The 26953-nt window shown below is 44.0% G+C and overlaps 1 protein-coding gene across 3 annotated transcripts in view; it reads right to left on the bottom strand.

The window, feature by feature from the left end:
- Positions 1 to 26953, bottom strand: part of LOC125016674 (low-density lipoprotein receptor class A domain-containing protein 4-like) — a 232025-nt gene that overhangs the window by 120175 nt on the left and 84897 nt on the right. For all 3 annotated transcript variants that reach the window (XM_047599309.1, XM_047599307.1, XM_047599308.1), the window contains exon 2: positions 24417 to 25237. In XM_047599309.1, coding sequence (XP_047455265.1) covers positions 24417 to 24456 — 40 coding nt within the window. In that variant the 5' untranslated portion in view covers positions 24457 to 25237. The remainder of the gene's footprint in view (positions 1 to 24416; positions 25238 to 26953) is intronic.

The raw sequence follows: 26953 nt of genomic DNA, 5'->3' as shown, positions 1-26953 counted from the left end.
TGTTTTTTTTTTTGTTTTTTTTTTTGTGGCATGATAATCTCCTATAAGCATCATCGCTGTACCATTTCATAATATTCATAACAACACTGCTGCAAATGACCATATTAAAAGAAATGATCGTCTGCGCTTTATCACCTCTGGAACTTTAAAAGCATATTAGTAATTTGGCTGGTTGGATATCGTTAATCTTCAGGGTCAAAGGGCAGAAGCTGCGTGCATGCGGTCGTCTAGTCGGCGAATTGAGTGGCCCATCTTACACCTGGAGACACAATAATTCATTAATGACTACATCTTACATACACGGTTTTGGTTATTATTATGAGAAAGAGAGGCAGGTAGTTGTGAGTGAATAAAATGAAGAGGCGGTCGTTCTTCTCCAGTAGGTGAACTTTTCTTTTTGTCACGTATATGGGAAAACTGTTTCCTACTTGGTCTGTGAGCAGTTGAAGTATTAATTAACTATATGAACGTGTCAGCAAAGGCTCAAGCTAAACCTTTAACCAAGTTGTTTCTGAACGTACGTCACTTGGGTCGACAGCTGGGCCAAAATACTGCTGCTCGGCTTTTAACTAGAGCCCATTACCCCAATTTTGATGGCAATTCATTGGCTCCTGGTTCGTTTTTTTGGGATTGATTAATTCATTTGTTTTTGAATGTCTTCACGGCCTCGCCCCTCGGTATCTGTCCGACCTGCTCCAGCCGCACGCTCCCTCGAGCCCTCTCAGGTCAGCGCTCAATCAGTCATTGCCAGTCGTCCGCGAGGTGGCCGCGCCTTTTCAGTCGCTCCCCCCGAAACTCCGGAACGACTTGCCTTTGCACATCAGGCAGGCCGACTCATGCCTGTGTACGGCACGTCGGCCAACTGTGTTGTTCTTTAAAGTGCTTTATAAATAAAGACTGATAGGACATGACTTGTCGTCTCATTCGTGTCGTGACACGTGTCTGCAGTAGCGGCGTATTAGCGGGAGAACAGCACGTTCAGTCCGTCGTCTGTATGGACGAACCGAGGAGAACGGGATATTTAATAAAACGATGATCTGCGGAAGGAGTCGGTACACACATGTCCACATAAATAAAATTAGGACAGTGAATCTCATTCATCTCCATGAAAGCTGCTCAGTGGTGCAAAGAATTTGCATCCTTCTCAATCAAACGGTCAAGTGGAGAGAGCATGTGAGACAAAGACTGACTTCTTGTTTACTCTTTGCACATAAAATGAAATATTTATGCCGCTCCTCTAGACTCTTCTCCTAGACTATACAAATATCACTGAAGCAAATAGATGAAATCCGTATGATGAGAAGGGTCATCTTGGATGATCTGATAATGTAGCTGGTGTGTATGGATAACCTTACAGCTGCTCCTTCTCCAGTGTTTGTGCAAAGGATGTAAAAACATGGAGAAAGCCCAACAATTTTCATGAGGTCTTCTCCTGAGAAGGAAGGAAGGTGCTCCACTGGGTTGTAGGTCACCAAAAAGCTCATTACACAATCAATGACGTTACACAAATGCAGCAAAAGAGACTTAAAGCATACAAATGTGCCTCCAGGAAACAGTCTGGATCGATTAAAATACGACCATAGATGAGTACTGCTGATGTGCTGGACGTGAAACCATTCCCGCTACTGAGGATTCACACTAAAAGGTTTTCACCAGCAAACTGCCGGGATGCTTTTATTGTGAAGAACAGATGCACAGTTGGCAGAGCTTCAAGGAAAATGTTTCGCCTTTCTGTGGTGGTGTAGTGGGAAAAACACTCCTGCACAGCTCAAAGTGATTATAGCCGTTCATGGTCCAGGTCAGCACGACAAACTCGCAAGAAAAATTCACTCATACTCACATTACACACACACAAAAAAATGTTAGGATGTTAGGTGCAGGCTTCACCTAAATATATCTCCAGAATAAGGTCTCCGGCAGAAGAGAAATTTGATTTCTTCAGGGTGCAGTGATAAGGTTACTACATTGTCCAGTAACCTGGGTTCTATGAATAACCTAGTTTAAAAGTTTAGAAAATTCTTCTCCTCTACCCTTTGCTGGATCACAAGTTATTTTTAAGAATATCTTCAGTAAACCACACATACAGCTATGTTGTCTATGGTTTTAAAATCCACCACTTGGAACGTGTGTATTGTTTTTGTTTTAACCCAAATAAAAAGCTTTGTGCATTCAGGATGCAAACAGAATCAATGTAATTACTTGAACCTCTTCTTTCTCTTTACAACCCCAAAAAAAACTCCTACTGTGAAAAGCTTTGTTTCAGGGCTGGATAATTATTTATTTATTTATTTATTTCCCCCAGTGGACACTTTTCTGAAAAAAAGGCAAGTTGGTTCATATTTTGATATCAACTAGGTTAGGTTTTATAACTGTGTACATGGGTGATAAGTCTTTTTTGATATAAAATTCCAGGACTTTTTTTTAGCTACTTTTTATCTCTGTTTTAGAATTGGGTTTTACTATAACTTTTCAAAAACTGAACAATTTCCATAATCCCTGAAGCGGCATGGCCACTGTCACTGTCCTGCCATTTATGTTCACCAGATTTGATGGACTGAAAAATCTATTTTTTTTCATTTTTTATTTTTAGTGACAATCTAGCAACTTTTCACATTATGCAAAACCAAATGGATTCAATTCAGATCATTTGTTCAACGTATACCACTCAGTCACAAGTTTGTACGGCGGGACAGTTCCCTGCCGTCACAATTCAAACATGAGCAAAAAGAAACACGACTGAGGAGGCTGAGCGCAGCTGGATGGAGACTTCCTGCTATCTGAGGAATCAGTGGAATTTAAGGAGTGGAGATTGAAGCATTAATGCGAATGCAGCCTCAGTACAGCTGCTGACTACAATGACACCAACACAAACAGACACAGAGAGAGAGAGAGAGTGGGGAATCCATGCCATTCACAGTTGTAGACACAGGTACAAATAGACATGGACACAGATGACTATACACACACACACACACACACTCGTACCCATGTTCCTATTTAGGTCAGTACAAACGTGGACTGGGTGAATGTCTGACCGACTGGTAAATAAGCTGGATGAGAAGTAAATAAAGCAGACAAAATCAGACAGCAAGCAGCCATGCACAAAGACACCAGGTAAACACACACACACTGCAGAGCTGCACACACATACACGCACACATGCAGACTATTGCCTCATAAAACATTACAGACAGACTAGACATTTGCATATTGAGAAACAAGCTCTCAATGACACAGAAGAAAAAGAAATCAGGTGACAATGGCGACTCGCTGGGTCTCTCTGATTTCACGAGCACACACACACACACAGACACACACACAGACAGACACACACAGTCACATCTCCAACCTGGTAATTATAATGAATAAATATGAATGCACATATGCGCACATTCGCAGACATGTGCATGCAATTATCATGTCATAAATCTCATAATTACACGAGCTGCACATAAATACACATATGCTCAGACACACACACACGCACACACACACACACACACACATTCCTGCATTCAAACACATGCAAACACACGTGCAATTATCTTGTCATACATCTGGTAATTATATCAAACTATGCAATCTGTACACAACCTGCAAACAAACACTTACACGCCGAGGTCCTGACCATTAGCCAGTATCAGGCTGTGAGAGCAGCTCTGCTGCAGATGTATCACTTCCGCCAGATCCTGAATCTATCACTGATCTGATACAACATCTAATGCCGAGCGTTTGCATCAATTATTTGACTTCCTCCACAAAAAGCGCTGCAGAGGTCAGCCCACTCACAGTGAGGCAGACTGGGACACGAAGCATCCAACATCATTCAATAATGAGAGAGAAATGTGGGCATAGGTTATGCATATACTGTATAAGCCTGTGTCTGGTTTGCATGTATCAGTCGGGTACATTAGGTCATATTCCGAATGTCAATACGACTGAATCAAAAAAACACAGAAGATTATAATAAATGCAGCCCCCACATTCACTTTGATGAGATCAACACAGAGGGACTCCAGCCCTCGCAGTAAGATCCATTTACAGCCTTAAAATAATTTAAATATATTATTGTAATGATAACTATCCTGCCTTAGAGAATCAGAAACCATCTGATGAACCTTAAATCGTGCCTGCAAGCGGTTCGAATCCTGCACTGAGTGGCACTTTCCTGACAATTAAAGGCCAAAAAGCCCCAAAAAATGATTTAAAAAAATTAAAAAAAGAAAATTGTGCCTGCGACAACCAACATCTTGGATGGATATATCTCACTTTCTTTATTTTTTTACTAATATAATAATTTATATAATTTCTTGTGCCAAACATTAGTTTGAAACTATATACAAAATAAGACGAACTTCATCTAAATGGCCGTCAGCTTCTGGAGTTCTAGATTTAAGGTTTTTACCGTTTTTACCGGTGTAGTTCAGCACAGCATCTTTTTAAGTTCACTAGCTGGAAAAGTCTCCCTCCCCTGAAAGCTGCCTCAGGGCCTGTGTCCAACATGATCCTCTGTGGTAGCGCAGAGTCTATGATCAATTACTGCAGGCTTCTATCTCTGTGAATGTCGATCATTTGATCAACGGGCCACTTTTTTATTATTACTATTATTTTGGTGAAGCTGTATTTTAACCCATTAATTTTTTTGGCGGCGTGTAATTCTTCAGAAGAATCTAAATTTCTGCACAAAAATGACCCAAAACATCAACAGATTTCCACAGATATGTTATGAAGAGTAATCCCTGATTTTGTATTCTTTTTTTAAAAAATTTTTTTAAACTAAAAAAAGGCACTGGACAACGCCTGTGTCTGGTTACGCTGATTGTAAACTCTTAACAGATAATTTGGCCTTGAAACGAACTTGTAATCACAGAGCTGCACCTACTTTTGTGCATCACATATATGTAATATTGGCTCAATCTCCTCAATAAACAATATAATCTAATGTAACGTCAGAATGATTAATTTGATTGGGTTCTCCTTGTTTGCTTTCAGGTCTTGTGAGAAAATCTGCTGATATTTTAAAACATTTTTATGCAGAAAACTCTCAGGGCTGCAAAAATGCATCTACACTCTGAACCTTGATTCAGCACCACTGGCTACAGTTTCCAGCAAACACTGCTAATACACTACATCATATGAAAGAGTCATGTGCTTAAAGGGGACATTCTTCTTTGCTAGAAAAAAAAAAAAATCCTATAAGTGAATATTTTCCTTCATCTGGAGAAGAAAACTCTGCTTTGCTACTTTGAACCCTTTTCCCCTGTTGATTTTACACCTAACTGTGCCTCATATGTGGTGCTCTACTGGTTCAATGGATAGTGTTCCCAAGGAATTCCTCAAAGATATCTTTGAAACAGATTCTACCGTAGTATCCGTTCTAAGCATCTCTCCGGTCACTGGTACACTCCACTGAACTGACTCCTTTACACATGCTCGTTTTTAGAGAAGGAACAGCCTGGGTTTGGCTACCCATAGCTACCAACATTATTTTATTCAACTGGCTAGTATACACTGCAGGGTTCTCCGCTGTTGAGTGCAATATCTTTCGTGGTGTAAAATTAAAATTAGGCCAATATCACACAAACAAACAAACAAACAAAAAAAAAGAGCAGAGGCTCAAAATCATGAGTTTAAAGTTTAAAACAAAAAGACTGTTACATTTGTTCAAAGCGATATGTCAGAATAGAGGTTACAACACACAAGGGCAGGTGCAGCGTTGATGCTAACAAACAGGAACTGCTGCAGGATGCTACTGCTTCTATGAATAGCTAACCCACTTCACCCAGAGTCGTACTAGAGAGAGTTTGGTCGACACAAATCATGGCCGCCATGTTTGGTACCTCGAGGGGGAGGTTTTTCAGTGTAACCCTATGGGGCGGATGTGCTATGTTGAAATAAATGTCTTATTTTCATCATTAACGAGTCCTATAAATGTATTGCTAACGTCTGTCAATATGTAAGTGTCTACTTACTTTTAATATCTTAAATGAGCCTGTAAAATACTTTGTAGCCTGATCCCCATTCGTGTTCATCCATCGGCGTTAAAGGTTTGAAATTACACCAAAAAATTATAAATACTTAGAAATAGTGACAATTAAACTAGTCTTACTGATATTTAGTATTATCATTAGTATCATTAGCACACTAGTTATAATAACTTAGTATTAACTGAGGAAAAGTTATATGTTAATTAAATTTGTCTATCTACATGGACATAAATTACATGCACACATGGGTTTCACACTATATAAGACACTATCTGCTATTTTTCTAAGCCTTTAGTCTAGATAACTAGCTAGCATAAGGCTATTATAAGGCTAAGTTAACTTCAAACTTCATTCATTTGTAAAGTGGTGTTGGGCGTTTTTTAAAATAAAGGTTCACATTAATAATGGTATGACTTTATTTTTCCTATATAAAATCTTAACAAACGTCAAAGAGAGACGTCCAGTTCTTCCTTTTAATCCTCTGCTCCCATAACTTTCTCCATTTTATTTATTTATTTATTATAACTGGGGAAATGGTGGAGTTTCCTCTGTGTTTTCCTGATTTTGTGCTGGAGCCGTAGGCTGATCACTGTTGCATATTTTAACTTTCGATCCCACTTTATTCTCTGTTATTGCCACTTCTCTATGGGTGAATATGGGTTAGATGTATCTAACATGGCGCCCATGAAACACCAGCTCAGAAAAAGTCAGCATCAGACGATCCATTCCCTAGTTGGCCAGACTCTCTCTAACATACGGCTCTGGCTTCACCTGCAGGACAGTAAACACACCACAAGTCGGATTACACAACTAACTTGATGTTCCTCTCTGGACGCAGCCACAATATCATATTTCCCCCCCCCCGATCGTGCTGAACCTACTCTGGTCAAATTCCAGACCAGAATCAAGGAGGAGAATCAGGACAATATGTTTGTTGTGCAGAATATCCTGCAATGTTTTTAAATGAATGGCCTGATATTTATATTATGCTAATTATTAAATTGCTGCGTGTACGCCTACAGCTTAATACAAAGTAAGTGAGCGATTGTTTTCAGCACCATGTTCTGTACTGTGCAGTACTGTACTGTTCTGGCACCTTCTGATTTACAAAATGAGCACCAATATAAGGAATTGATGAAGGAGAATTAGCACAGAAGATCATGAAATTTTAATTGAGCCCCATTAACATATTTGTGATTCTCTCTTGAGTGTTTTAAACAGTGCATTTTTGTTCACAAAGCACGACTCATCCTTTCTTTCAGCTCTCGTCTGCAAGATCCCGCAGGGTTTAGCTCTTTTCCTCTCGACCCGCACTTTATAACAACGTCTTTTCACAGAGCTGAAATTAAAGCAACTAGTGTGCTGAACTGAAAGAAGCCTAAAGATCTGATAATTGTCTCTGGGTAAATTTACTATTTACACATAAGTGATAAAATGGCGTGTAGTTATTTAACTTCAGTTGGACGTAAGGGACTTTTCTTGTGTTTGGCATCTGTCTTTGACTACATGTAATCTATTACTCATTTCACTTGTCCCATTATTTTACTTTTCATACCCAGCCCAGCTCCGTTACAGGTGTCACCCACTGACTCCCAAACTTGCGCGACACATCGGGTCTAGAAATAGAAAGTTCTGAGATTTTATAACATGCAAATTCAGAACATTTCAGAGTCTTAAAAGCAAAGCTCCAGGGTGAACGCCAGGCCTGTAACCAAAAAAATGATGACTCACTTCGGAGGAGACTGAGTTGAATTTTATGAGTCATGTAGTCGGTGTCATGTGGTGTCTGGCAATAGAATGTTCTCAGTGGGGGGCTGTGGGTCCTAAGGGTTGAGGGGAGGGGCCTCTGTGGATCATCCCACGGATGTTTGATCAATTTGGGATGTTTTTTTTTTTTTTTAGTTGTTCCTAATCCGTTTTTGTGTGTGTGCTTGTGTCAGGCTGCATCCTGCTGGACTCGAGGAGAGTCATTGCTGTGAGGCGGTGGCGTCTGGTCTACAGTTCACACAGGCTCACCAACACTGGACAATAGAAGATTGGAAAAACGTTGCCTGAGTCTCGATTTCAGGGCGACAGGGTCAGAATTTGGTGCAAACAGCATGAAAGCATGGATCCATCAATGGTTCAGGCTGCTGGTGGTGGTGGTGTAATGGTGTGGGGGATATTTTCTTGGCCCCTCAGTACAAACTGAGCATGGTTTAAATGCCGCAGCCAACCTGAGTATTGTTGCTGACCATGTCCATCCCTTGTTTCAGCCTGCATCCTGCTGGACTCGAGGAGAGCCATTGCTGTGAGGTCGTGCTGGCGTCTGGTCGGGTCCAGGCGCTGCTCCTGTCAGCTAAGAACAGGAAACTGAGACTAGAGTTCACGCAGGCTCACCAACGCTGGACAATAGAAGATTGGAAAAACGTTGCCTGAGTCTCGATTTCAGGGCGACAGGGTCAGAATTTGGTGCAAACAGCATGAAAGCATGGATCCATCAATGGTTCAGGCTGCTGGTGGTGGTGGTGTAATGGTGTGGGGGATATTTTCTTGGCCCCTCAGTACAAACTGAGCATGGTTTAAATGCCGCAGCCAACCTGAGTATTGTTGCTGACCATGTCCATCCCTTGTTTCAGCCTGCATCCTGCTGGACTCGAGGAGAGCCATTGCTGTGAGGTCGTGCTGGCGTCTGGTCGGGTCCAGGCGCTGCTCCTGTCAGCTAAGAACAGGAAACTGAGACTAGAGTTCACGCAGGCTCACCAACGCTGGACAATAGAAGATTGGAAAAACGTTGCCTGAGTCTCGATTTCAGGGCGGCAGGGTCAGAATTTGGTGCAAACAACATGAAAGCATGGATCCATCAATGGTTCTGGCTGGTGGTGGTGGTGGTGGTGGTGGTGGTGGTGGTGGTGGTGTAATGGTGTGGGGGATATTTTCTTGGCCCCTTGGTACAAACTGAGCATGGTTTAAATGCCACAGCCTACCTGAGTATTGATGCTGACCATGTCCATCCCTTCATGACCACAATGTACCATCTTCTGACGGCTACTTCCAGCAGGAAAATGCACCATGTCACAAAGCAATGAGTTCACTGTACTCCAATGGCCTCCACAGTCACCAGATCTCAATCCAGTAGAGGAACCTTTGGGATGTGGATTCGCATCATAGATGTGCAGCCGACAAATCTGCAGCAACTGCGTGTTGCCATGATGTCAACATGAAGCCGACCTTTTACTAGCAAGGCGTACCTAATAAAGTGGCTGGTAAGTGACAGTATAATATTGGATCGTCTCCTTCCAGCAATCATGAACAAAAGTCTCATAGCTCTTAGCACTTCTTACTGGATTGATGCACAGGTAAAGAGGCAGATAGACAGACATCCACGACTGTGTCAGAAGCCTCAGCCTCAGTCTGGAGGCAGAGGGGCAGGAAGGCCTCCTCTAATAACCCCGAGCTGTCAGTCATTTTATGGATGGGCGAGGACTCCACATTAGTACAGCTCAATATGGATCGACTGCGGCGGGAGACCACACTGCGAGAGACGGAGCGGAGGAGGGAGGAGGAGGAGGGGATGACAGACAGAGTGAGATAAATGGAGGTGGACAGAAGAAGGTGACCACCGAGGGAGAGAAAGAGTGCGAAAATGTGTCAAACGAGGAACGGGAGAAGACGGTGAGGATGAAAAAAAAAGGGGAGGCAGATCGGGATTGAAAGTGACTCCGCGGTGCGGCCTCTCTGTGTCTCAAGTGCCTCAAGGGGGGTGTTAGAAAATGTAGGCGAAGAAAAGTTGACACTGGTTAGATTTAGTGGGAGACAAACGTCCCCGCGTTTTGAAGGCGCCTCTACTTAATCTTTCGGTTCTTGTCAGAGGACGTTGCTTCTCTTCTTCCTCTTTTCCGAAGAAGAATAGGCAGACATGATTTTTTTTCTTCTTTCATTTATGGAGATGTCTACCGCGAAAATAAGTATGAAAGTTGCATTCACATTGTGAGCCCACAGATTTCTGTCAATATCTATCCCGCAGCACACACCACTCTAGTCCACAAAAGATGTCGTCTCATTTGTGGGCTGCAAAAAATTTCTCCCAGGACGGTGCTTAGCATAGGTGTCGGAAGAAGTGTGGGAATGGTGTGGGGGGCTTAATGCAGTCATGTGGTTGGATTCTGGGGAACGTAGGCAGCTGCGTCGATCATGCATAACAACATGACCACCTTCTTGCGTCCTGGAATTTGGAGGCCAGGGCGACGCCTTCTGCTGTTTTTTATGTTTGTAGAGTTGTTCCAAAACCTTCTTTGTGTGTGTCTGTGTCGGGCTGCATCCTGCTGGGGATGGCTGCTGCTGCCATCGAGGATTTCCATTGCTATGGGGTGGGGGTGTCCAGTCTGGTCTAGGTGGGTGGTACATGTCTAATTAGCATCCACACGTATGAATGCCAGGTCCAAACGTTTCCCAGCAGAACACTGAATAACCACAATATGGTCCATGCCATTTACTTTTCCTGTCAGTGTTTTTAATGTTGTGGCTGATCGGTGTAGAAATAAGTTAACATGTTACTGATTATGTGCTTCTGGCTACTAATTCACCTACTATGATCATTAATTCCATTGTTCATTCACCAGCTGAGGATCATTTACAGCCATCGTCTAGACAAGAAAATCAATGTAATTCACTTCACCTGTCAGTGGTTTTAATGTTGTGGCTGATCAGTGTATTTTTAACACACATTTCATGCAGAATTGGGCAAGTTGGTCCTGTGGTATGAATCCTGAATACTTTTAACTCTATTTAAACTTAAAATAAACAGACACCAGCCTCATGAAACTAGTCCAATGTTTTCTGCACCCATCCCTCCACCTCAGGCTCCTCCCTGCAGATATTATGGACTTTTCTTTTTCGCTTGAACATAAAAATACTGTAAGTAGTTTTGGGGTTTCTTTCATTTTTATAGTAAAAATAGAAATATGGATGATTGCAGCTTCTAAGATTTAAAACTGCCTTTCTGCCTTCTTATTTTTCATTCCATGTAGGAAAGCATGTGGGAATTTTATAATGATAAACTTTTTTGTACATACCTATAATTGTTGGTCAGTTGTGTGTAGTCATAATTATTAGTATATATTCAAAAGGGGGAAGTGAAGACAGGCAAAAAAGAATGAAGGGTTGACTGGAATAAAATGGAGTAAGGACAAAAGGAAAAGATTAGAGTTGTTTTCCATTATTATGCATTCAGCAAATGTGATTAGGGGATAGACCGGAGGAATTTATTGAGAAGAGCGGATGCATCAGTAATGGTTTGGTGCAAGCGTGAGGTCGAGAAGGGAAAACACATGAGCAGAATGAGTTTGATGTGAGTTTGTTTTTCAGTGTTAATAACGTGGACTTGTTCTCGAGCACCTAAACGCTCTCCTCCGTCACGGTATTACCTGAGAGCGCGATACGTTCAATAACAAGGCCACCATGGAAATCACTAAATCAACATGAAAATGCACTGAGCACGGAAAGTTTTCACGTGAATCCGTGTTTGTGAGGACCTCTGTTGGACTTTGAGAGCCAGAGCGCACGCGGAGGTCGTTTCCACCGGTCACCACAGTGGGACCTTCAAACGGGTGGACGTTCAGTCGTGGCGGGGGCTTGGGTTAGGTTAGGGCGAGCAGCGAGGGGACGCATTATGTGAATGAGTGTCCTCACTGAGATAGAACACAGACATGTCTGGGTGTGTGTTTTACCTGGCGTGCACTCACCAGCAGTAATCAAAGCGAGCACCGGTGTCTGCCTACGTCTGAATAGTGGCCCGTTTGTTTACTACCGCTCGATGACTTCATTCCCCTCTTCACCCCCTGCAGGCCTCAGCGGAGACTGACCAGAACAAACCCAGACACGTACACTCATGCACACAGCTGATGAATTATGTAATACGTGTACTTTTTTGAAGACAGACAGAGCGAAGGCTAGGCTCTAGGAGGAGTTCTCCATATAGTAGCCGGAGCTGAAGCCCTGCACATATCTGCAGATCTTACAGACTGTGTGTGTAGGAAAATGTGAAGGCTGTGCATTAATCAGAATCTTAACCATGCAGCAAATACTCGCCGCATGCCAGCCCCACTAGGCTCTGTGTTCGGTTTAATTAACTCGCAGGGAAGGACTGAGAGCAGCCAGTTGAGTTATAAGTCAATCTGTCAGTGACTCAGTCCATCAGTGCTCACATACGACGATGTCTGTCCCGGAGATCCCATCTTCCCGAGAATAAAGGTCCCGTCAGTCGCTCCGCGCTCTCGGTTGCGTAAGCGACGGAGCCGGGCCTCAAATTGCTTTGACAAATCAGCGGTGAGTGGAGGAGGGAGGGGGCGCGGTCCTTAACATTGCCAATGGTAAAACATCACAGCAGGACTCCAAACTCCCGGCAATCAAAGAGAAAATGACAGCGCGCTGAAACTCCCCTCATGACTATGCTCCTCGTCTTAGACTTTAGGAGGTTTGATAATGGTGCTGGAAAATGTCAAATGGTTACAAAAATTCTACAAAAAGCGATCATTTAATGTGGATATTAATATGAATAGTCCTAGAATCCTAAAAAGCCTAAGTGCAAAGCAATATCACAGCCAAGTGCACTTCTACCAAGGATACGGTTAATACATAGAAAATCATGCACTTTAAGCACATTAGTCAGAGGTGACTAATGTTTATGATTAAAAGACACATTTTAACTTAAATAGAAAAGTGTGCGTTTCAGATTCTAAAGCATTACATTCTCAAGCGGTTTGACTGTTGAATGTGTCATGTTTTATTCGACCAGATTTTAAGATCTGGGTATAGCGAGAGTCCTTTTTCCACACGAAGCTGAAAACAACAACCAAGCTGCACAGAGAAGCTTTATTTTGGACAACATTCCAACATGGTGATGTTAAGTGCAGGCTCAGGTCATCTTTAATGGGATTTTTAAAATGTCAGAATTTGTTGTTTGACTTGATGATGGCGCTAGGTGAGAAGTCACGGTGGGCAAAGTCAGCGGACTTTGTCCAGACAGAAATATGAATGTGTTTATCAATATCAGGCTCGTGCATTAAATAGATATTTCACCAAAAACGTAGTTTGCTTGTCCCCTGATCCGATACAGATCTTTAAACATTCGCTATCGGCCACTCCAAGTCCAGATCTTATTATTTTTTTTTTTTTGTTTGTTTGTTTAGTTTTTTGGTGAATCAAGTTAGTAGTATCTCCTACTACCACCTTGCCAAACACCCACGTTGCATAATTTACAAACTGCTGTCTGACTGAATTTTCCACAGTAAAGTATTTCCTCACACCAGACGTGTTTGGTCATGTGTATGTCTGGTCATGATTTTGGTTCCTCTTGTACTTGGATGTTTGGCAGCTTTCACGCTAGCCAAATACCACTCAATCAGTGGAAGAAGACGCTCTGTAACAAAGGACAATTGTAAATTTTCACACGGTATGGTTATGTTTTTGGTGTCTGGCAGACTTTAAAAAATAACTACTAAAAGCTGAAAGCTGATACAGATCAGATAATTTTAAAAATGCCTGGATCGGCCTAGATACAGATACCAATCAGTACATCCTTATTAAAAATGCACGGTGATCCATGGTGAATGTGGTTAAAAAAAAAATAAAAAATCAGGGCACTGCCAAAGTCAGCGTCATATAATAACTGTCATTAGAGATAAGCCAAAAAATCAAAAATAAAAAGTGAGTTTTCTTCCCCACTTAGATGAACCAACTTTCCAACCCACGCTTATGATTTTAATTAGTTCATCTGAATTATGTTTATGTGCGCATACTTCAATGGATCTCCCTCCATCTCCTGCTGGCTACGCTGTGCCTCATGGGGCTGAACACAATAGACCTTCATCAGTTCTATTATCAGCCAATCGCTGCTATCGTTAAATATCAGTTTCCCGCTTACAAGCGGCTTTACGTCATCGTCGTCCGAAGTTGTTTCCTAACTAACCACGATGCGTGAACGTGTCACGAGAAGAGTGAAGTTCTATCAGAATATAAAAGTGGAAATTAATTCTTGAGTCATGGCTAAAATCTGATTTTAGTGAGAGCACAGTGTTCTCCGACAACCACAATCCAGTCAGGTCACACTAGAGCCAAATTAAATGAATAAATAAATGGATAAATAAACATATAACTGCTCTAACCGCGGCTGCTGATGGTGTGGAGGCATAATTAAATGAGAAATGAAGAAAATACAGTACAATAGAACGCACCATATGTCATTAACCACAAAAATGTCGCACACATCTGTCTCAGTCTTCAGTTATTTATAAACTGTAATGCGCTGGGTGTAATCCTTCAGCTAACACTGTTGCTCAGGTAGATAAATTATTAAAGATGATTAAAAAAAAAAAACTTGAATTCTGTATTTGCATCTTCATATCTGGATCCAAAAAAGCGTTGAATAAGGTCAGCTGGACTTGTAGAATTTCTTGAAGACGTTTCGCCACTCATCCGAGTAGCTTCTTCAGTTCTGATGAACTAGTGGGAAATTGAGGTTTAAATAGGAAAAACTCTGTGGGTAGCACCCACCAGAAACTTGCTTGACCAGAAACTGGAGTCACTAATTACCATAATGGCTGATACTTACCTGTCCTTGAATGGGGGGAACTGTGTGCCTAGGCTAGCTTACCCTATGAATAGAGCTCTAACGAGGCTATTGTCCATGGGAACCTGGAGGCTCAATGTGTGAATGTTGTTGAAACTTCTTGGGGACAGAAGTCAAAACTGAATTATAAATAGTTGGTAAATTAAATCTCAGTCCACCTCCTCTGTTTAGAGAAGGTTTCTCCATTTTGACATAGATGGCTTCCTTAACTCCTCTCTCAAACCATCTGTCCTCTCTGGCCAGGACTTTGACGTTGTTATCCTCAAAGGAGTGTCCTTTGTCCTTCAGGTGGAGGTGGACTGCTGAGTCGTTTCCTGATGAGCTGGCTCTCCTGTGTTGGGCCATGCGCTTGTGTATGGGTTGTTTGGTTTCCCCAATGTACAGGTCTGTACATTCCTCGCTACATGAACCGCGTACACTACATTGCTCTGTTTCTGTCTAGGTGTTTTGTCCTTGGGGTGGACCAGTTTCTGTCTTAGGGTGTTTTCAGGTTTGAAATAAACTGGGATGCGGTGTTTACCAAAAATTCTCCTTAGTTTCTCTGATACCCCAGCTATGTAGGGGATGGTGATGTTCTTCCTTCTGTTTTGTTCCTCTTCCCTGTCCTTCCTGGGATATCTTTTTGAGCCTTTGACAAAGGCCCAGTTGGGATATCCGCATGTCTTGAGGGTTTGTTTAATGTGTGTTCCCTCCTTGTCCTTGCCATCCTGTCTGGTGGGGACAGTCTGTGCTCGGTGCTGGAGGGTTCTGATGACTCCCAGTTTGTGTTCCAGGGGGTGGTGTGAGTCAAATAACAGGTGTTGATCTGTGTGTGTGGGTTTCCTATATACTTCTATGTTGAGGCTTCGATCTTCTTCAACACGTACCAAACAGTCCAAAAAGGCCAGAGAGGCCCCGCTGATGTCCTCCCTGGTGAACTTGATGTTGCTGTCCACTGTGTTGATGTGTTTAGTGAAAGATTCCACCTCCTTTGTCTTGATTTTAACCCAGGTGTCGTCCACATATCTGTACCAGTGGGTGGGAGTGGAACCTGCAAAGGTGTCCAGAGCTCTGGTCTCTACTTCCTCCATGTAGAGATTGGCCACGATCGGTGACACTGGGGACCCCATCGCACAGCCGTGTTTTTGCCTGTAGAAACCTCCATTGAACTGAAAGTAGGTGGTGGTCAGGCACAGGTCGAGTAACACACAGACTTGTTCTGGGGTGAGGTTGGTTCTTGAGGCCAAGGTGTCATCCTTTTGTAGTCTTTTCCTTACTACATCAGTGGCTTCTCTCGTGGGGATGCAGGTGAACAGAGAGGTGACATCAAAGGACACGATGGTTTCTTCTGGGTCCAGTGTGACGTCCTTGACTTTGTTCACAAAGTCCCTGGAGTTTTCGATGTGGTGTGGGGTGTTGCCTACTAATGGAGAGAGGATGGATGCCAAATGCTTGGCAATGTTATATGTGACAGAGTTGATGCTACTGACAATGGGTCTGAGTGGGGCTCCCTCCTTGTGTATTTTGGGGAGACCATAAATACACGGTGTGGCTTCCCCTGGGTACAGACGGTAATAAAGGAGTCTGTCGATGACCTTCTCCTTTTCCAGTTGTTGTAGGTAGTTTATTATTCTGGTTTTGTAGATGTTGGTTGGGTCGCGTCTCAGTGTCTCATAAGTGTCTTGGTCGTTGAGGAGGTTGTTCATTTTTGCCTGGTAGTCCACCGTGTTTAACACCACTGTGCATCTCCCTTTGTCTGCTGGCAGGATCGTGATGTCCCGGTCTTTCTGCAGTGATACTAGCGCCTTCCTTTCCTGGGGGGTGATGTTCGATGGTGGTGTTTTTGCACTGGCGAGGGCTGATGTTATTTCCAGTCTGAGTTGTTCGGCTTCTGTGTTTGTCAGTTTGTTGTTCTTGATGGCAGACTCAGTAGCAGTGATGAGGTCTACCACTGGAATCTGTTCTGGTGTTATGGCGAAGTTTAGTCCTTTGGCCAGGATCTCATTCTCTGGTTGCGTGAGTTCTCTGTGCGATAGGTTCTGGACCCACTTCTTCTGGATGCCCTGCTGCGTGGTGTGGTCATCCTTCTTCCTCCATGTCAGTTCTTCCGACTTGTGTTTTCTGTTGTGTCTAGTTTGCAAAACCTGGAATTTGCGTTTCTGTCGTTCCTTACCTTTTGTGTGTTGTGTGATCTGGGCCTTTTCCACAAATTTGGAGACTTTCTCCAGAATGTCCTCAGGTAGCTGCGAAGTTAGTTTGCAGAAGCAGTGTTCGGCCTTGGATTTGAGAGCGTCGATGGTGAAATGGACCTGTCTCACTCTCTCGTTGAGCAGCTGGGCTTGAGCTTTCTGGAGAATTTGTTCCGCTTTGAAGCCCTTTACGGTGGAACCTATGTGTAGGCTGGTGGGAATAATCTTGTGTTGTCTGCATCTCAAGTTGAACCGAAGGTGGTTCCTGTAGTCTGCAAGTTTCCTCGAGGTCCTCTCATATTCCCGCACTAGTCGAAGGGTGCTGGTCCCAAAGTGCGTAGCAATATGTCTGTGAAGGTTCTCAGTCATCCAGGTCATGGTAATCCAAAAAAGCGTTGAATAAGGTCAGCTGGACTTGTAGAATTTCTTGAAGACGTTTCGCCACTCATCCGAGTAGCTTCTTCAGTTCTGATGAACTAGTGGGAAATTGAGGTTTAAATAGGAAAAACTCTGTGGGTAGCACCCACCAGAAACTTGCTTGACCAGAAACTGGAGTCACTAATTACCATAATGGCTGATACTTACCTGTCCTTGAATGGGGGGAACTGTGTGCCTAGGCTAGCTTACCCTATGAATAGAGCTCTAACGAGGCTATTGTCCATGGGAACCTGGAGGCTCAATGTGTGAATGTTGTTGAAACTTCTTGGGGACAGAAGTCAAAACTGAATTATAAATAGTTGGTAAATTAAATCTCAGTCCACCTCCTCTGTTTAGAGAAGGTTTCTCCATTTTGACATAGATGGCTTCCTTAACTCCTCTCTCAAACCATCTGTCCTCTCTGGCCAGGACTTTGACGTTGTTATCCTCAAAGGAGTGTCCTTTGTCCTTCAGGTGGAGGTGGACTGCTGAGTCGTTTCCTGATGAGCTGGCTCTCCTGTGTTGGGCCATGCGCTTGTGTATGGGTTGTTTGGTTTCCCCAATGTACAATTCCCCAATTTGGTTCCCCCAATGTACAGGTCTGTACATTCCTCGCTAGCCAGCTCATCAGGAAACGACTCAGCAGTCCACCTCCACCTGAAGGACAAAGGACACTCCTTTGAGGATAACAACGTCAAAGTCCTGGCCAGAGAGGACAGATGGTTTGAGAGAGGAGTTAAGGAAGCCATCTATGTCAAAATGGAGAAACCTTCTCTAAACAGAGGAGGTGGACTGAGATTTAATTTACCAACTATTTATAATTCAGTTTTGACTTCTGTCCCCAAGAAGTTTCAACAACATTCACACATTGAGCCTCCAGGTTCCCATGGACAATAGCCTCGTTAGAGCTCTATTCATAGGGTAAGCTAGCCTAGGCACACAGTTCCCCCCATTCAAGGACAGGTAAGTATCAGCCATTATGGTAATTAGTGACTCCAGTTTCTGGTCAAGCAAGTTTCTGGTGGGTGCTACCCACAGAGTTTTTCCTATTTAAACCTCAATTTCCCACTAGTTCATCAGAACTGAAGAAGCTACTCGGATGAGTGGCGAAACGTCTTCAAGAAATTCTACAAGTCCAGCTGACCTTATTCAACGCTTTTTTGGATTACCATGACCTGGATGACTGAGAACCTTCACAGACATATTGCTACGCACTTTGGGACCAGCACCCTTCGACTAGTGCGGGAATATGAGAGGACCTCGAGGAAACTTGCAGACTACAGGAACCACCTTCGGTTCAACTTGAGATGCAGACAACACAAGATTATTCCCACCAGCCTACACATAGGTTCCACCGTAAAGGGCTTCAAAGCGGAACAAATTCTCCAGAAAGCTCAAGCCCAGCTGCTCAACGAGAGAGTGAGACAGGTCCATTTCACCATCGACGCTCTCAAATCCAAGGCCGAACACTGCTTCTGCAAACTAACTTCGCAGCTACCTGAGGACATTCTGGAGAAAGTCTCCAAATTTGTGGAAAAGGCCCAGATCACACAACACACAAAAGGTAAGGAACGACAGAAACGCAAATTCCAGGTTTTGCAAACTAGACACAACAGAAAACACAAGTCGGAAGAACTGACATGGAGGAAGAAGGATGACCACACCACGCAGCAGGGCATCCAGAAGAAGTGGGTCCAGAACCTATCGCACAGAGAACTCACGCAACCAGAGAATGAGATCCTGGCCAAAGGACTAAACTTCGCCATAACACCAGAACAGATTCCAGTGGTAGACCTCATCACTGCTACTGAGTCTGCCATCAAGAACAACAAACTGACAAACACAGAAGCCGAACAACTCAGACTGGAAATAACATCAGCCCTCGCCAGTGCAAAAACACCACCATCGAACATCACCCCCCAGGAAAGGAAGGCGCTAGTATCACTGCAGAAAGACCGGGACATCACGATCCTGCCAGCAGACAAAGGGAGATGCACAGTGGTGTTAAACACGGTGGACTACCAGGCAAAAATGAACAACCTCCTCAACGACCAAGACACTTATGAGACACTGAGACGCGACCCAACCAACATCTACAAAACCAGAATAATAAACTACCTACAACAACTGGAAAAGGAGAAGGTCATCGACAGACTCCTTTATTACCGTCTGTACCCAGGGGAAGCCACACCGTGTATTTATGGTCTCCCCAAAATACACAAGGAGGGAGCCCCACTCAGACCCATTGTCAGTAGCATCAACTCTGTCACATATAACATTGCCAAGCATTTGGCATCCATCCTCTCTCCATTAGTAGGCAACACCCCACACCACATCGAAAACTCCAGGGACTTTGTGAACAAAGTCAAGGACGTCACACTGGACCCAGAAGAAACCATCGTGTCCTTTGATGTCACCTCTCTGTTCACCTGCATCCCCACGAGAGAAGCCACTGATGTAGTAAGGAAAAGACTACAAAAGGATGACACCTTGGCCTCAAGAACCAACCTCACCCCAGAACAAGTCTGTGTGTTACTCGACCTGTGCCTGACCACCACCTACTTTCAGTTCAATGGAGGTTTCTACAGGCAAAAACACGGCTGTGCGATGGGGTCCCCAGTGTCACCGATCGTGGCCAATCTCTACATGGAGGAAGTAGAGACCAGAGCTCTGGACACCTTTGCAGGTTCCACTCCCACCCACTGGTACAGATATGTGGACGACACCTGGGTTAAAATCAAGACAAAGGAGGTGGAATCTTTCACTAAACACATCAACACAGTGGACAGCAACATCAAGTTCACCAGGGAGGACATCAGCGGGGCCTCTCTGGCCTTTTTGGACTGTTTGGTACGTGTTGAAGAAGATCGAAGCCTCAACATAGAAGTATATAGGAAACCCACACACACAGATCAACACCTGTTATTTGACTCACACCACCCCCTGGAACACAAACTGGGAGTCATCAGAACCCTCCAGCACCGAGCACAGACTGTCCCCACCAGACAGGATGGCAAGGACAAGGAGGGAACACACATTAAACAAACCCTCAAGACATGCGGATATCCCAACTGGGCCTTTGTCAAAGGCTCAAAAAGATATCCCAGGAAGGACAGGGAAGAGGAACAAAACAGAAGGAAGAACATCACCATCCCCTACATAGCTGGGGTATCAGAGAAACTAAGGAGAATTTTTGGTAAACACCGCATCCCAGTTTATTTCAAACCTGAAAACACCCTAAGACAGAAACTGGTCCACCCCAAGGACAAAACACCTAGACAGAAACAGAGCAATGTAGTGTACGCGGTTCAGTGTAGCGAGGAATGTACAGACCTGTACATTGGGGAAACCAAACAACCCATACACAAGCGCATGGCCCAACACAGGAGAGCCAGCTCATCAGGAAACGACTCAGCAGTCCACCTCCACCTGAAGGACAAAGGACACTCCTTTGAGGATAACAACGTCAAAGTCCTGGCCAGAGAGGACAGATGGTTTGAGAGAGGAGTTAAGGAAGCCATCTATGTCAAAATGGAGAAACCTTCTCTAAACAGAGGAGGTGGACTGAGATTTAATTTACCAACTATTTATAATTCAGTTTTGACTTCTGTCCCCAAGAAGTTTCAACAACATTCACACATTGAGCCTCCAGGTTCCCATGGACAATAGCCTCGTTAGAGCTCTATTCATAGGGTAAGCTAGCCTAGGCACACAGTTCCCCCCATTCAAGGACAGGTAAGTATCAGCCATTATGGTAATTAGTGACTCCAGTTTCTGGTCAAGCAAGTTTCTGGTGGGTGCTACCCACAGAGTTTTTCCTATTTAAACCTCAATTTCCCACTAGTTCATCAGAACTGAAGAAGCTACTCGGATGAGTGGCGAAACGTCTTCAAGAAATTCTACAAGTCCAGCTGACCTTATTCAACGCTTTTTTGGATTACCATGACCTGGATGACTGAGAACCTTCACAGACATACTTCATATCTGGATAAGCAGCACAAGCATTGTGCAGCAGGTTGCATTAATTGCGAAAGTATTTCTGCGGATTTATTCTCAAAAAAACACTTCATTAAATTTTCTGATGTGACTAAATGTAAACAGATTTGAGTGAGTTATTGATTTGAACTCTTTTATCCCCAGGTAGTTTGGATGTTTAGCTCAGCTTTTGTTACTCGTGAAACGACGGAAGTTTCTTCGCCTCCTCTGTGTTCCTGCATACGACTTCAATTACGACAATCATAATTAGCGTAATTGATTGTGTCTTAATAAGACGGTGTCGAGCTCTGCATCGGCTAATAGTGTGGGCAGGAAAAACATGTACCGTTTCCACCGACGACTGATTTTCTCTCTGCGGCGGCACAGCGAGTTCTTCACCTCGAAGAATACGACCCGTCTGATTCCCTCATAAATGTCACTGCTCACATAGATGCTCACATAAACAATCCTGCATATACACACACATGAAGGTTAAATCTCTATACTTGAGGTTTTTCACATTAATGCCAACACATCTGCGCTCCAGGCTTTCGGGCTGCTCTGCATCCAAGGTACTGCCTCTTGAAATGTTTGCTTGCACTCATAACCTCACTTGCAAAGAATTTTCCTGAGACATTTTTTTTTTTTTTTTTAATGGGTCTGGACAGAAAAGTTCTCATGAGACATAAGGAATGCACAGAATGTGGTTCAATAAATCTCCATTAAATCAGACTTATCTTTCTATAAACCAAACCCCAGGTCGGTATTTGTCATCTTCAGGGTTCTGAACAAGGCTCTGGTGGTTGGTATTTGATCAGAAACGAATGTCTGTATTTATATAGAAATAAGTTCAGTTGTTCCTGGTTATGACATATATACACCGATCAGGCATAACATTATGACCACCTTCAAACCGCCTCCAAAACAGTTGTGACTCATCAGAGAATGGACACGGTTCTTTCTGAGGGTGTCCTCAGGTGTCTGGAAACAGGATGCCCTTTTGGGTTGAGGGGAGGGGCCTCCCCTGGATCGTCCCACGGATACTTGATGACTTTGGGATCTAGTGAATTTGGAGGCGTGGTCAACACCTTGTCCTGTTTTTCATATCTTTTGAGTCGATCCTAAAACATTTTCTATGTCAGGCTGCATCCTGCTGCCATCAGAGAGTGTCTGGTCTAGGTGGGTGCTACATGTCTAAGTAACATCCACATGAATGAACGTCAGGTCCTAAAGTTTCCCAGCCGAACACTGAATTGCCACAAGACAATCAATGTAATTTACTTCACCTGTCAGTGGTTTTAATGTTGTGTCTGATCAGTGTATTTTTAACACACATTTCAGCCTGAATTTCCTGCAGAATTGGGCAGGTTGGTCCTGTGGTATGAATCCTGAATACTTTTAACTCTATTTAAACTTAAAAATAAACAGACACCAGCCCCATGGAACTAGTCCAATGTTTTCTGCACCCATCCATCCACCCCAGGCTCCTCCCTGCAGATATTATGGACTTTTCCTTTTCACTTGAACATAAAAATACTGTAAGTAGTTTTGGGGTCGATGCCATTTACGTTTCCTGTCAGTGGTTTTAATGTTGTGGCTGATCGGTGTAGAAATAAGTTAACATGTTACTGATTATGTGCTACTAATTCACCTACTATGATCATTAATTCCATTGTTCATTCACCAGCTGAGGATCATTTACAGCCATCTTCTACTGATGAAGTAGCTGCCAGCTCCCTGTCTTCTTAAGGTGAGGCACTGTTATATTTCTGCTATATGGATATCTACTCTTTCTCTGATTCGAGCTGCCAACTCCTGCCATGTCCGATGGATACTCAGGCCGCATCGGACCAGTGGTATCACAGCTCCTGTCTCCTCAGTTCCAAATCCTCCGTCAGCCCTCAGTGTATACCTTTCACTAGTTATTTGTCAGATTGTCATTTTTTGCTCTTGATGTAGTTTCACTCCGTGACATCTGACCGTAGCCTAAAGATAAGACGGCCTGGTTTGAGTCCATCTCCTTCTCCTCTTTGGAAACCAAGACATTTGTGTTCTCGTGTTATCTTATTACATTTAGTATCGCAAATTCCCACATTCTGGGATTATCCTGAATTGATTATTGATTGTTAGTATTTTGAAAAAGATTTAAATATTAGAATTACATACAGCGGTTTTTAACTATTGTGCAGCTTGGCCAGGCCAATGAAATGTAAATTAGTTATAGCAGCTGTCCTTTGAGCAGCTTAAAACTTGATGGTCATACCATCTAAATCATAGGTCTTCAACAAGGGGTCAGCGGCCCCTAGGGGGTCCACAAAGGTACTGCAGGATGGTCGCAAAATCTTTGGTTGATTAGCCCTTTTTTCCATTTTTTTTTTTAACAAATTTAAATTACTCTAAATACACATTAACATGAAACCAACATATTCTAGTAAAGGGATAAATGGAGGCAGAAGACGTTACCTTTCAGTAGGCGATACAGGAACTACCTCAACAGTTTCACACAGAGCGCTGCACGACACCTGTCAATCTAAGCCTCCTGTACATGGTAGGCCCCGCCCCTATTGCTGCTGAGCCAATCACAGGGCTGCATATTACACGCTGACTATGTCAGGTTCCCTGTAATTGGCCGAGAGCCTATTGGTGAAATTCCAGAAGCACGCTGCAATATTAGCAGAAGAGAAGCTAACAGCGCAACTATATATATAAATGAGTATTTGAACCTGTGCATTATTTTTACGGCTATATATTTAATTCAAAATGATAATAATAATGTATATTTGTAAATAGCACTAAGCTGAGTGTAATACAGAGCACATATAGTAGTCTCTCCAACAGATTGGGGGTCCTTGGCTTGCAAAAAGTTGAAGACCTCTGATATAAACTATCTCTTATGTATATTAAAATTTGGAATTTGCAACCAATCAAATGGTATTTCTTTTTCCAACAGTCAAGGTGTGGGCCTTCTGTCCCTCTTTTGAGAAATATTTCATGTATGGTGATGTACTGAATATTAAAGAGATTATATTAAGAAAGGATTAAGAGAAAATCACCGTCCTCACCATAAAAAACATAAAATGTGCCTTTGTGTTGGACAATGAAACACATTCTGCATTAAAACACCTGCTCTCACTTTCTTTAAGTACCCTGCTGCACTGGGGGGGTGATTCTGATCATGACATGACACTGTCAGTATTTCAGCCTGACCGACACACGCAGACATGCACACACAAACACACACTGTTTATTCTCAGTGTTTACCTTTGAAGGCATTCGTGGCCGGTAAATCAGTTTCCTGCATACTGCTCCTTCCCACGCTCTGCCAGCTGCTGCCGATGCTGCGATGGATGCCAATAGATCAACCTCAACCGGTCCGAGCCGCGGCTGCTGGGGGGAGGGAGGGTGGCCGGGTGGAAGGGGCGGAGCCTGCCAGTCTCACTGCCATCTTTCTTCATCAACAGTCCATGTGCTTGAATAAAAGGCCGCTGTCAGTCGAACCCTGCGATGGGAGGGGGGTGGAGGTGGTGAGGGGGGGCTGTCTCTACTCCGCCGAGCAACAGCTTGTACAGCGACCCTAGAACCTGCCGCTCTGTATGAGGGTTTTCTGTCTTCTGACACTAGTGTAAGTGGATGCAGTGATGGCTGGGAGGAAGATAAGCCTAAACACCAGTGATAAATGGGTTGTTTAGAGTCTGAGACAGTTTATGAGTCAGGTCAGAGGAGGATGGAGGTTGCAGTATGGGTGTGGATGATGTGAACTCTATCCTCCCAGCAGCAGGCCTGCAGCCATGGCCAGTTCTGGATTCTTGGCTGTCTCTCAACCTATCTGGCTCCAGATGAGCCTTTTATTTCTGCCCGTGAGCTAAAGATCTATCTGTCTCCCCTCCAGAGTCTGGTTTATCTTTTAAACTCAGCTCTAACCAACATGCTGTCTCCTCCGATTCTCCCTCGCTCCTTTGCCGGCTCACTCTTCCTTTATTTTATTTTATTTTTGTAGCTTCCACTTCCACTCTCCTTTGTCCCGTCGCCGCAGTCCCAGGCTCAGCACGAGCTACTCAGGCGCTCTCACGCTTGCACCGCAGCTAGGGAGAAGAGGGGGGGGGGGGAGAGGAAACACAAACAGAGGGAACGACTCAGTGAGTAAAATCATGAGATACCAGAAACAACATGCGAGATGGATACACCCTAGCAAAACATGGCAGGGCAAGCTGCTGGCCTGCGGCGACCGGCTGAGGAAAGTGCACGGAGGACGACGCTCATCCGCATCCACCCAACGCACGCACGCACGCAGCGGTGGACAAGCTGCAGTTTGGATAACGGGTGGGTGGCTGGGTGGCTGGCTGGCTGGCACGCCCCCCCCCCCACTCCCCCTCCCTTTCGTTCCTCTCACCCACTAGGTTCTTACATGAAAGGGAAAAGTTTTTGTGAAACCCGAGTGCTGCCTGTGACCCTATTTCACAGAGCAAGCGAGAGATAGAGCCACATGTCAGCGTGCCACTTTGAAGTCTGCCTGATAAACAGGGCTGGAGGAGGCTACAGCTGAGGGAACAACAAAACTTTATTTACATTTCAAAAGTGCCAAGTGGCTGCTTTTTTGTGTCTGGGATAGGAATAACCCCCCCACCACCCCTCCAAAAAAAAAGAAAGAAAGAAAGAAAGGATAGTGGAGGAGGAGAAAGGCTGGGGCGAGACTGGTTTTGGTAAATAAATAAATAAAATATAAGGTAAAACTACTCCTTTTCTTGTTGTTGAGATGTTAAAATAAGGGTGCAGGGGAGACGCATCACACGAGAAAAGGGATGGAGCATGACGGGGGAAGAAAGGGAAATCACAGAGGAGGAAAGCCCACGTTAAAAAACATAAAGGAGGATGACAGCCCACAGGAAGTGGAGCCACTAAGAGAAGCAACAAAAAAAAAAAAAGGAGAAAGAGATGAGAAATATCAAAGACGAGAAGAGGAGAGGGGGCGGCGAGATTAAAGCGAGCGAAATCAAACGTAAGACGGAGAGACGCAGGTTTATAAAAGTTCAAGAAGAGAAATGACACGCGACAAGAGAAGGAGGGAAGGAATCCGTGGAGCAGACAGACGGTAAACAAACACACGCCCTGTCTGAGGTTTTGGAAAGGCTCGACAGATCTCAGTTAGTCTTATCGCGGCTCCGTTTGCCTGCTCTTATCTCGAGCCTTATCGCGGCGCGGATACACACAAGCAGCTTGTACCCTGAAGAATGGAAAAGTAAAGGCGAGAACTGGGTCGCCGTGACGTAGGAGGCCGAGCGTACACTCGCGTCACGTGGCCCCCGCCGGTGATTCATCCGCCCGTCTGCTGTTGACTTTACAAAGATGGCGTTCGGGAAACTTTCAAAGTAACACCTGAGGAGAGAGTGGACCGCAGTTGTTCTGTTGGGTAGTTTACCTGAAGACCTCTTTATCAGCCAATTAGAGAGCTGGCGTGACTGAGCAAAGGGAAGGAGAGGAGAAAACATCGGAGAAAAAAAGGGAGGGAAGGGAAGGACAAATAAATAGTAAAGGAGAGGTGAAGGGAGGATAAAAGAAGACAGGAGCAGTAAAGGAAAATATCAAGCGAGGAGCCTTCCACGCTGGACGAAATGATGTCAATGTCAGAGCAGAATTATCACAGATTAATCCTGTGTTTGTCATTGGAAAGAGTCGTCTGTGCACCGGTGCAGACATTTATTTGTGCGCTCTAAGTGTGCGTGTGCGCGCGTGGTAATCTTCAGTTTATCTCCGTTCAGGCTGTTTCACAGTCTGAGGGTTGATGCAGCAATTTCGGTTCC

The sequence above is a fragment of the Mugil cephalus genome, chromosome 11 (genome assembly GCF_022458985.1).
Source record: "Mugil cephalus isolate CIBA_MC_2020 chromosome 11, CIBA_Mcephalus_1.1, whole genome shotgun sequence".
Classification (NCBI taxonomy): domain Eukaryota; kingdom Metazoa; phylum Chordata; class Actinopteri; order Mugiliformes; family Mugilidae; genus Mugil; species Mugil cephalus.
Note: the sequence above shows the minus strand (reverse complement) of the source record. Positions and strands in the feature narration are given on the sequence as shown.